Consider the following 12,373-nt stretch of genomic DNA (forward strand, 5'->3'; position numbering starts at 1 on the left):
CTAATGGTGACAAGAGAAATACTAAAGCCGGTCAAGGAACAGATTCTGTCCACCTGACAGTGACAGACGAGGGAGCAAAAGACACCAAACTGGACCAGCAAAAAGGATGAAATTCTATGACTTCAGTATAGACAAATATGACTTCATAACACAATTATAGTAGAAAGCTATTCCTGAAAATATCAGTAGCTCCAGGAAGTAACAAAGTCGTTAGTAAAAACTTATTGAGTACCTCTACACTGTACAAGGCATCCATTCAATAAGCAATAAAAATTTTAATGTTTAAGCACTGAATGTCAAAATAATCTTGTTAGAAGTAGAAAGGCATCCAAATTAAAGACTAGGTCACAAACTCACTGTTTTTCATCTTGTTGACTTGCTAAATGAGTCATGTAATAGCTGTCCTACTTCTCCACCTTTGGAAGGTAATGATCTTTTTTCAATTGTTATTGACAAAGTGTGGTCAAAAGTATTTCATATGTGCTTCAAAAGCACTTTATTTCAGGAAAACCTTACCTGGAAAATCTTTCTAGCAGACCAAGAATACGGTGTCTTTCAAGTCTGATACCTATTTCCTGGTCCTTACACAGAGTGTGTTTAAGTCAGAGGATTTTTTTCCACCCCTCCTCTGTACCAATTTGTCCTTTCCTTTATAGGTATTCAGAGACATTCTAAGATAGGTAACCTTTCAAGAAAGATCTTTGTCATTATCTATCCTATCACTAAAATTAACATACCTGAAAGATAATGATTTACTCTATGACTCTAGGTATGACACATTACAACACACCTAATGTGGCAAGTACAAAGAGCTGTTTAATTGGCACCTTGTTACTATTAAGCCAGTGAACAATTAAATTGGCTCACATATTAATTTATGAAGTGGGAAAGATCAAACAGACCTTAGACCAAATACTATGCCTTTCCCCTACCTACTCTAAGCAAAACTATGGTTCATATCTTCTCGGTTCAATATGCATCTTTATATGAAAAATTTGGTCTCAAGTTAATGCAATGGATAATTTTATCTCCACAGTCATTCATTTATGCTGCCATGTCCATTATTTAGAATCCCTGTCCAGAACAGAAACCAAAATATAGGATTAACTAAAAGAAGGGTCACAACAGGAATGTATATTGACAGAGAAGTTTTACAGTATTTAAAACAGACTTATAAACCTAAATTTCTCAAGGCCTGGATCAAAAACTATCTATTTTCATTTTCAATTTAATTCCAATCATTGTGGTATCATTCCTCAATCCTACTGAATTTTAAGAAGCAGGGTAAAGGAAAAGAAATGTGACACCTGAATTATGTGGCAGAAAAAGACAGTAAAACATCATCAAAAGCATAATAGGGCTGAAAAAAGCACACAGTAACAAATGGTATCAATTAGTTCGAGTCCTATCACACATGGTGGCTAACAACCATCCATAACTCCAATGCCCTCTTCTGACCTCCTCCAGCACTGAACAGCATGGGTACACTTATACACATGCAGGTAATACACTCATACAATAGAATAAAAATAGTAAGTCAGGTGTGGTAGCACACGCCTTTAGTCCCAGCACTTGGGAGGCAGAGGCAGGTGGACCTCTGTGAGTTCAAGACCAGCCTCATCTACATAGTAAGTTCCAGGCCACCTGGGGCTACAGGGAGACCCTGTCTCAAAAAAAGACCAAACAATTAAAAAAATATAAATAATAAATATTTTTAAAATTAGGAATAACCAGGATTCTCAAGGAAAAAAACAAAAACATATGCCATCTTTAAATTTTTCACATTTTGGAAACACTAGTGTTGCTTTTTCTTTTAAATACATTATTTACTTTGGGCGTGGTGGCACATGCCTGTAGTCCCAGCACTCAGGAGGCAGAGGCAGGAGATCTCTGTGAGTTCAAGGCCAGCCCAGTCTACATAGTGAGTTCCAAGACAGCTGGGGCTACAGGGAGATCCTGCTTCAAAAAGACAAAAAAAAAAAATTATTTACTTAGATAACTTTTTCTCCATTTTAATGGTTAATCTCAATTGTCAGGCCTATGAGATCTAGAATCACATGGGAAACAAGTCTCTGGGCATGCCAGTGGAAGACTATCTTGATTTCATCAACTGCAGTAAGAAGGTCAGCACACTGTGGGTGACACCATTCCTTGACTGAGATCCTGGACTACGTAAACGAAAAAAGCAAGCTGAGCAGCAGCATGCAATCAATACTCTCTGCTTCCTGACTGCAGAGGAACTATGAGAAGCTGCTTCAAGCTTCTGCTGCCTGACTTCACTAAGATGAACTGTGAGCCAAAATAAATCTTTTCTCCCTTAGTTGTTTTTGTCAAAGTCTTTTATCATAGCAACAGGAAAAGAAACTAAGACACCAGTTAAATAAGAAATAGGGCTGTGGGTATGGCTCAGAGGTCAAACTTTTGCCTATCATGAACAAGGCCTTGAACTAAATCTCAAGCACTGCAAATAAACAAATAAATGAAAAATAAGTTCAGTATTGGAAGCTACCCTTAGCTAGAAAGCTTACTCTAATACAATTCAGTCTCAAAAAACTATAAACTGGGAATAACATAGTCACTGTCTTTAGTTACACTAATAAAATTTCTAACCAAGCAGTTTTAGAAATAAGCCAAGGAGGTAAAAGTGGAAAAAGATTATCAGGGAAAAAGATAACAAAAACATAAGGTAAAATGTTATTATATCCAAGAAATACTAAATCTTCATTTTGAAGAAAAACGTTACTGAAAATTTCATAGATTATTAAATGAGTCATTTGAAAATTTAATAAAATAATCCAAGACTTACTTTAAAGAGAAAACACAGACTTTGAAACCAAAAATAATTCTAAAAAATCAAATATGCTAAGTGTTTGTAATTTTTCTCAAGACAAATACTGAGAAGAAAAAAGAATGAAGGAATGATTAACTACTGTTTAACTACTGTTAGGACTGACAATACGTTCATTAAGAAAATTAAAATTTACCCATTTCTAGCAGCCAAATGAAGAGGTGTACAGCCTGAAATATCTTGATAGTCAGGATTTGCTCCTTTCTTTAACAGCAGAACCAAGCATTCCACTGATCCACAGCTAAAACAGTATTAAAAGACAGTTCAGATACATACAACAGTCATACTAGACAAAATTTAAAAACAAATAAAACCTACTGAAGGTCCTAATTTACCTACAAATTTAACCTGTATCACACAAAAAATTATCCTCTATCTTCAAGATGTTGCACTGTACCATGAAAGCAAGCTCAAGCAAACCAAAATAAAAAATTAATGTTTTTTGGTTTTCTAGAAGCTAGTTAATCATGAACAATTAATTTCAATACACCTATCTAAATACCAAAAAGACAGGTAACAATCAGCCATTGATTGACTACATAGTAGAAGACTGTTAATAAAAATAATACTCCTGGGGCTGGAGAGATAGCTCAGCAGTTAAGAGCACTGACTGCTCTTGTAGAGGACCCGGGTTCGATTCCCAGCACCCACATGACGGCTATGAACCGTCTTTAACTCCAGTTCCAGGGGAATCAGAAGCCCTCTTCTGACATGCTCAGCACTGTACAACATGGGTACACTCACATACATGCAGGCAATACACTCATACACACAAAATAAAAATAATAAAATATTTTAATAATAATAATAATAATACTCCCACCTAGGGGGAACCATGGAGCTCTTGACTTCACCTGTAGTTAACATGTCCTTTTTACCCCTTATAGTGGTGAGATACAGGAAATTCTGGTGAAAACACACTCTACACACATCTAGACAATCCCTATGCCAAACCTAAAATAAGGTAGGACAGACAACAGGAACAGGAGACTTGAGCTCAATATCAAAGTAAACAATTTATGTCAAAAGACTACACAGCACACTGTGGCTAAACAGGATAAAGAACCACTTGGCTGCCAGTTCTTATCTTTCCCCATAATTACTGAGAGAACACTAATTCAAAACTGATACTTACTCTAGACCAGAGTTTAATGCAAAATATCTTTTTTAGTCTTACTTTGCTGCAATGTGAAGTAAGCTTCTCTTCACCCGTTCAAATGCATAATTGACATCAAATTTTGAATTTGATAGTAGTTCAGAAACAGACCTATGACACCCCCGCCAAAAAAATAAAAGGAATTGATACATAAAAACAAGTTTTTAAAGACAACTAACTCAAATTAACAGTCTTTTAGTAATTCTTGCTAACTCAGTTTCTTCTCATTTACCAAAAACGCAGGGCTCTGTTCTCTTACTATAGCACAGCAGTCACCAGAGTAACATCCCAAATCAGTCAACCAAACATGCTGGCACAAACCTGTAATCCCAACAGTGGGAAGCTGAGGTGGGAAGACCTCAAGTCTAAGGTCATACTAGGCCACACAGTGAGATCTTGTCTCAAAAACAAAGGAAAGGAAAGAAGAAGCCTAATTCCCTTGACCAATAATCTCGCACTGGAGGTGTGCTGCTCTCCCACTCGGACAGTGCTATCTTACCTGGTCTGAGGACACCCAAGAGTAAGCTGCTTTCAGCTCTCTTAAGATTCTTGAGAAACAAAGGGAGCGTTCTTGGCTTCTTCCCTTGTCAAAAGTGAGCCGAATAAAGACAAAAACATTTTTTCATCATACTGCCGGCTGCTCCTGCAGAGAACCTGAGTTCAGTTCCCAGCACCCACATGGCTGCTAACAATGATCTGTAACTCCAGTTCCAGGGGATCTGACACCCTCTTCTAGCTTCCATGGTCCCTAGGCACGGTAAGCAGTACACATACACATACAGGCAAAATACTCATACACATAAAAATTTTCAAAAAAATAAAAATAACATTTCAAATGTGTTTCATTAGTTTCTCTTCACTTTGTTCTCTTTATATATTTTCTCCTTGCTTCCCTTCATGCCAAAGTACACAATTACTAAAATAAGGTGACTGCCACAAGGATAAAATTCCTTCAACAACCAGTAACTCTGTATGTCTTTACAAGAGCACTGTGTGTGTGTATGTGTATGCATAACATCTCAACATTTATACCTCTCAAAAAGCATAAATTGCCAGGCCTGATGGCACACGCCTTTAATCCCACCACCCAGGAGGCAGAGGGAGGCGAATCTCTGTGAGATCAAGGCCAGCCTGGTCTACATGGCAAGTTCTAGGCCAAAACTGGGGCTACAGAATGAGAGCCTATACCCAGAAAAAAAGCATAAACTTATAAAACAAGCACTCACCTGTGCTGATCAGCCATAACCATTGGCATTAATGTGTAAACAGCAGTTTCATTATCTAAGTAAAAAATAAACAGAAAAAGAATTAATGTAGCTGTTATTTTTTCCAACATACAATATGTAAGATTAGAATTTTCTTAATTCACATAAAAAGTGAAAAGAGACAAAATAAAGTAAGAACAGTGCAGATTACTAAAGACATTGCAAAATTCACAACACTGCAGAATTTCTCACCTCTTACTGGTTATCCCTGCTATGCTGTCATAGAGGAGCCTAGCTTCTGGGTATAAAAACAAAATCGGAGAGCTAGTATTTTCTGCAGTTTCACCAAGTGAAATTTTATTTCCAAAGGGGTATTTTGCAGACATCCTGTTTTACTGTAATTAAGTTTAATTTTGGAATTTTTTAAGTATTACAGACATTAAAGATACGAATGCTAAAATAATTTTAAACCTTAAATATATGGCAGGTATGGTGGCTCTACCTGTCACAGTACTCCAGGGCTGAGACAAGAGGGCTGCCCTCAGAGGATGGCTACACAGTCAACCTGGGCTACTGGGGGAAACCCTGTCTCAAAACAAAACAAAATAAAAGCTAGAAAGGGGCCCGTGAGGGGACAGGAAAGAGGTTTAAAGAGACGGCTAGGGATGGGGCTGGAGAGATGGCTCAGCTGGTAAGAGCACTGGCTGCTCTTTTGGAGGATCCAGTCCCATATACACAATAACCAAAAGGTCCACAATATAATACCATTCTTTTTTAATATAATACTATTCTTAATATATATATAGATATAGAGATAGAGATAGATATATTATCAATATACAATGCATAGTCTTTATCCTCTTCTATTTCTTTAAAATGCTGATCGCAACCTAGTATATTGTTCTCAGTAGCTACCAATCATCATGAAAAGTTCCACAGGTGGTATACGAACACAAGGAAACAATGCTGTCTGGACACCCCAGGTATTTGCACATTTGAATTCACAGCAGTTGTTGACAGCATACTTAAGACCTGTGTAGATCCAAGCCAAACAAAATACCAGCATGGAAGGGAGAGCTGGGCAAGAACCCCCAGCCCTAGCTAAGGAAGTGCTGAGAGAGCAAAGACTCAGCTTTCTTCAAGGGTTTGACACCTGGTAGGTGGACCAGACTCCAAAGGCAGACCAACACCCAAGAGCATTTGGGAAACCCAAATTAGACTCCATAGGCCTTTAAAAAAAGAAAAATAATAATTGATGTCTTGAAGCTGCAGGGGGTGGGGGATAGGGGAAGGTGTCTGAATATGATCAAAATACATTGTAAAATTCTCAAAGAATCAATAAAAATATTTTTTAAGTTAAAAACATTTAAAAAATGAGGACACAAAGTTGAGTGGGTAGAGAAAGGGGAAATCCGAGAGGAGGTGGAGAAGGGGGTGAATATGATCAAAATACACTGTATGAAATCTCAAAGAATCTTTTTTTAATATTTTATTATTTTTTATGTGTATGAGTGTATTGCCTGCATGTATGTGAGTGCATCCATGTCGTGCAATGCCGTGGATGTCAGAAGAGGGTTTCAGATTCCCCTGTAACTGGAGTTAAGGATGGTTCATAGCCACCATGTGGGTGCTGGGACTCGAACCTGGGTCTTCTACAAGAGTAATCAGTCAGTGCTCTTAACCACTGAGCCATCTCCCCAGCCCCAAGAATTTTTTTTAAGACCAGAAAACAGTTGAAATCACTGCCCTAAGCTTCTTTGGCATTATAATATTTTTTTTCTCACATTATTCACCCTGAGCTTCTAAACTATGACAACTCCAATTAAGTCACTCCACGATAAACAGTCATAAACAGGCAATACCTGTATTTGTGGATTTGAATGTCTCAATCTAGGCAATCCAAGCCTGACATGGTGGCACTTATCTATAATCTCAGCACTCAGGAGGTGGAGTCAGAAGGATTGCCTTGGAGTTGACCAGGTCAGCCAAGGCTACATTACCAGATGGAGGCCATCTCAAGAAAACAAACCAAAACAAAGCACACAACTTAAGTGAGCACTGGTGAGTTTCATAAGGTTTCCATTGATTTTATTGATAAAGCTTTTATTTTCATTAAAATGCAGGTGCATTTATTCTGTTATATCTGATCTTATTAAAATACAGATCACATCACTAAATGCTAAGGATAGTGAAACAAATATAATGACAACTGTAATGGTAAAATGAGACTACCTAAGAAATACTATGCTAAATATTTATTCTCAGATACTTTCTTCTCTACACTCATGAAGGTATCTTGAAAAGTAGACATACAGTTAAAGTTTTCAAAGGGACAAGAAAAGTTTAATCTCTTGCTTTATCAGATAGACCAGCCACTTTTATTAATACACTTTTGGAACTAAACCACTCAGCAGGAAACCTGAGTGAGGAAGACACTCCTATTCATTATCTGTATTTTCAGTTCCTTAAGATGAAGTAATTTCAGGAGAAAAAGAGATGGCTCAACAGTTAAGAGCACTAGCTACTGTTTCAGAGGACGTGGGTTTGGTTCCCAGTACCCACATGGCAGCTATCAAACATCCTTAGCTCCATTTCCAAAGGATGTGATGCACCCTTCTGGCCTCCACAAGCACTGCATGTATGTGCTGCACTTACATGTATGCAGGCAAAACACTCAAAATTTAAAAAAAAAAAAAAAAATCAAGGCCAGGCCTTTAATCCCAGCACTCTGAAGGTGAAGACAGACAGATCTCTATGAGATCAAGGCCAGTCTGGTCTACATAGCAAGTTCCAGGCCAGCTGGGGCTACAGGGAGACCCTCTCTCAAAATAATTTATTTAATTTAATAAAAAAAGATGGGAGTGATTTCTTAAAGTTGATAATTACCATAATCATGATTCAAATATGCATGTTAAAATATGCCTTATTAAACAAACTACGTTCACTTTAAATGTGATGCTTTAACTACTTTTCTCCATATAGTGTACAATGTACAGAGTATTCTAAAGTTCACTAAGAAGCCATATCCCTGACGTAATGTCTTTACCCTCACCTCTTTTCTCTGAAGACTAGTCCTGTGTTAGCCCAGCATGGGATGGCTCAACAACATGCTCTACATCCTTAGTGCTAACGTAAGAGTATCTCTCAGCATCCTATTCAGGAAATCCAGAATCTATGCAACACTATGCAACAAAGTTAATTTTAGAGTAAAAATTGACTGCAAACTCTGACTTTAATAATTTATTAGATGCTTATTGACTGTTGACTCTAACAAGGCAAAAAAATTCTGATTATTTCTCAAATTTAGAAAAATCTTAGGGCATCTGTTCAGCCTTTTTTAATTTTGTGTGTGTGCGTGTGTGCATATGCGTGTATGTGTGCTGTATGGAAGCATCACAGCATAAGTATGGAGTTCAATTTTGTGAAGTCAGTTCTCTCCTTCCACCTTTACATGGGGTCCAGAGATCCAACTCAGGTTACCATGTTTCAAGATAAGCATCTTTATCTGAGCCATCTCAGCAGTCCACTGTTCAGCCCTAAAATGCAACTGCAACCATGTGATTTTTTTAGAATGTACTATACATAATCTACTTGAAAAAGCAAGACTAAGAGAATTCAAGGATCCTCAGAACTTAAAGAGAAAAACTCAAGGAACAAAACAAAATTCATTGTAATCAAAGAAAAAACACAAACCATATGCTGATTTTGTCTAGCAACATGGGGGCAAGTTTCAATTCCAATATTCTAATCTCCAAACCTTCAGAATATTGATTAAACTTCTCAAAGAACAGGTTAAGAAAATGATAAAGTTAGACAATACAAATTGCAGTGTCAATAAACTACACACACCGCCTTCATCAACAGGCACCAAAAAACAGGACTACAAAAACTAAGTGAGATAAACAGGGAGTGAACAGATTCCTAGGTGAAAGTTCAAAGTAAACTAAACAAGAAAAAACGGAAGTTACTAAACAACGAAGATAAGGACTTAATTACTTCATATAGCAAAGTAACAAATACAAAATTATTTTTGAGAAATCACTGCCACAAACCTTTTTACTCCGAATCCTAAAGAATTTTTTTTTTTCAAGAAAATCATCCCCAAAGTCGCTGTCCCTCGAAGCTGTCCTCCATAAACTATAGCCATCCGGCCCATTTAAAGTTTTGAAAAAATGGACTAACACAAACTAAGCTGGGCACGGCTGACATATGCCTGGAATCCCAACTCTTGGAAGGCTGAAGCAGGAGAATCCAAGTCTGCACCCAGCCTGGGCTACAAACATCTCCCAATGCCACTAAAATGTCGAAATTCATAAGGCTGCAAACTCCTTGGCTTTTTTTTTTTTATCACCTCTTTATTATTGTAATTTTGCCAGTCAGTCCTGAAGAAATTGTAGCACAGGAGGTCCAGAACCACAGGGAAGCTTTAATGCTCTGTGTACATGCACCTCCTGTTCCTACCCAGCCCACTCATACAAGCCTATGACTAAATACACGTTTATGAATAAATGCCAGTCTGATGACTAAACGAAGAAGGCAGGCATGACTACTAAATGAATACCTACTATGCACAGTGCTTTAAAATACCAGTCTGGGGTTCGACAACCTTCTATTGTCAAAACTGAGCAGTGCCCTATACTAAAAAATTGATATGAGTCCGCTCGACCCCACCCTGCAGCTTGAAGCAAATACTCTCTCTGGAGTGTCCTGCGCCCACCAGAAGGCCCCCGACCGGACGTTTTCTGAAGCCAGGAGTCCGAAGCCCGCAGGTGTCCCGGCTCCTAGGACACTGAGCACGTCAGGGCCAACCGGGTGCGGGACCACCCCGCCCACGCCCGGCCCTCAGCAGACTGGTTGTTGCCGAGGCTGCCGCGAGGCTCAAAAAAGTAAAGTGGGCGTTCTCGCGGCGCAGGGTTAGTTTACCAGCGGAAGCGGTCGCAGCGCCAGCCTCGTCCGGCCGACTCACCCTCTGGCAGCTCCACTGTGCGCGCGCGGCGGAGAGAGCGCGTTAGACGGTTGAGCTGCTCCATCGCTCTCTCCATCCTCGGCGCGGCCTCCCGGAAGCCCCCGCCGCGTTCGCGGCCTCCGCGCCCGGCGCCCTACATCCCGCCCGGCCCAGCCTGCGGGCGGAGGAGCAAGCTAGGCGCGTCCGGTGCCTGGGAACGCGGGGCTCCTAGCCGCGGCCGTACAGGGCTCTGACAGCTGTGGGACAGACCGCGCTGCTGAGGGAACCCGACGCCGCCCCCGCCTCCGCTAGCTCTCGCCTTTCCTGCCCCGGCTCTGCTTCCCTCCTGGGCTCGCGCGGCCTTCTGGGAACTGTAGTTCTGGACTGATGGGGCTCGGGCCGGGGCGGAGCCAGGCGGCTAGCCCACAGGCGCAGAACTTGCTCCAGAGCTACTCTCTGTGCAGGAATGTACGTGGGGCTGGCCAAACGCAGGGGATAAAGAGACCTTTTTTTTGGGGGGGGGGGGTCTTTTTTGAGACAGGGTCTCCCTGTAGCCCCAGCTGTCCTGGAACTCACTATGTAGACCAGGCTGGCCTTGAACTCACAGAGATCCTCCTGCCTCTGCCTCCCGAGTGCTGGGATTAAAGGCGTGGACTACCACGCTCGGCGATAGAGAGACTTTTTAAGCGTTCTCATCTCACCCTTCCTTCCAAAGTTGTACAGGAGTAGTCTCCTTCAATTCTAATGCACCCCTATAAAACAGATTGGAGAGTTGCACAATTGTTAAATCCATCATCACCATCCTAATATTAATGCACTTGTTTTTCTGATAAATGAACGACTTAAATATCGTACTTGCATATGTTAAATCTGAAGAACAATAAAGCTCAAATTCCAAAGCAAAACATCGAGGGGGAGGGGTCCTTCATTCTAAGTGACAACAAAATAGCTTAGTTATCCTGCTGAGAAAATCTCAGCGAGCAGGGACACCACTCTACTTTATGCCCTGCTGTCCCTCTACTAAACAGCATGTGGCACCAACTCTAAACTTTAGAGAAGATATTAATGACAACGTGAAGAAAAAAAAATATTTGGCAAAATGCAATCTCTGTGAAATGACAAGACCCGGGAGAAAATACAAAGCCTTTGACTTCCTGAGTATACCAGGGCAGATTAAACAGAAATACCCAAAGCAGGCACGGTAGCACCTGCCTGTAATCCCAGCCCTCAGAAGGCAGAGGCAGATTCCAAGTTTGAGGTTAGCCTGAGCTACATGGTGAAACACTGTTGGTTATTTTATGTTTTTTCAGACAGACGCATATAGCCAATGCTAGGCTTCAATTTGATGTGTATCTGAAACCGACCTTGAACTTCTGATCTTCTGCCTCCACTTTTCAAATGTTTGGGTCACAGATGTGCACCACCATACCTGACAGATACAAAGACTCAGTTAATAATAATTTTTTTAAAAAGTTGGGACTGTTTTGTCTTGGATGAATCTTAAAAGGATACCACAATAAAAATGTTAACCATAAAAAAAAAAAGTTGGGACTGAAGAGATGGCTCAGTGGTTAAGAGCAGTGACTGTTCTTGCAGAGGACCCAGGTTCGAGTCCCAGCACCCACATGGTGGCTACCAACCATCTGTAACTCCAAATTCAATGGGATCCAATGCCCTCTTCTGACCTTTACAGACATTGCAGGACACAGGTGCACTTAATGCAGGCAATACACGCATAAACATAAAATAATAAAATGTTCAAAACAAAGTTTTTAAAAGGCAAAAACTCAAACAGCTGCAGCTTGAAAGAATCCAATTAGTAAGTATAAGACTGGCTAGCACAACCAACAATAAAATGTTAAGGAAGAAATTCTTTCATCTTAGATCTATTGCCAGTGCCAAGATGATACTGGAGTAAACAGAAAAACAAAGGACTTGATTTTCTCAACCTTTCCCTCACAGCGACAAAGCTTTCCCTGCATCGAATTCACAACTGTAAAAGAGATAGTTTCACCTGCCCATTCACGATATAAAGAGAAATCACCTCAGCCTTTTGCAAAGATCAAGTGCAGGATATAAAGAAGAAAACCGTGGCTGGCATGGGTATTCCCTGCCTGTGCCATTCTAAATCAATTTCAACGTACAACTAGCAGCTTGAGGCATTATGCTTCACAATCAAGGCAGAGTCTATTATCTTCTCTTAATCTGCTGGTTCAGAT

General features: G+C 40.0%; 1 protein-coding gene across 1 annotated transcript in view; it reads right to left on the reverse strand.

Moving 5' to 3' along the window:
- The window catches only part of Hace1 (HECT domain and ankyrin repeat containing E3 ubiquitin protein ligase 1), a gene marked incomplete in the record, with an annotated part of 114,738 nt that extends 104,252 nt beyond the window's left edge, over nt 1–10,486 (reverse strand). The window contains 4 exon segments of the mRNA XM_029554645.1: nt 2,985–3,089; nt 4,026–4,115; nt 5,231–5,285; nt 10,176–10,486. Of these exon segments, the coding sequence (XP_029410505.1) occupies nt 2,985–3,089; nt 4,026–4,115; nt 5,231–5,285; nt 10,176–10,251 (326 nt within the window).
- Nucleotides 10,487–12,373: the final 1,887 nt, after the last annotated feature.

Source organism: Nannospalax galili, unplaced genomic scaffold (genome assembly GCF_000622305.1).
Source record: "Nannospalax galili isolate Female #2095 unplaced genomic scaffold, S.galili_v1.0 scaffold324, whole genome shotgun sequence".
In the NCBI taxonomy this organism is placed as follows: domain Eukaryota; kingdom Metazoa; phylum Chordata; class Mammalia; order Rodentia; family Spalacidae; genus Nannospalax; species Nannospalax galili.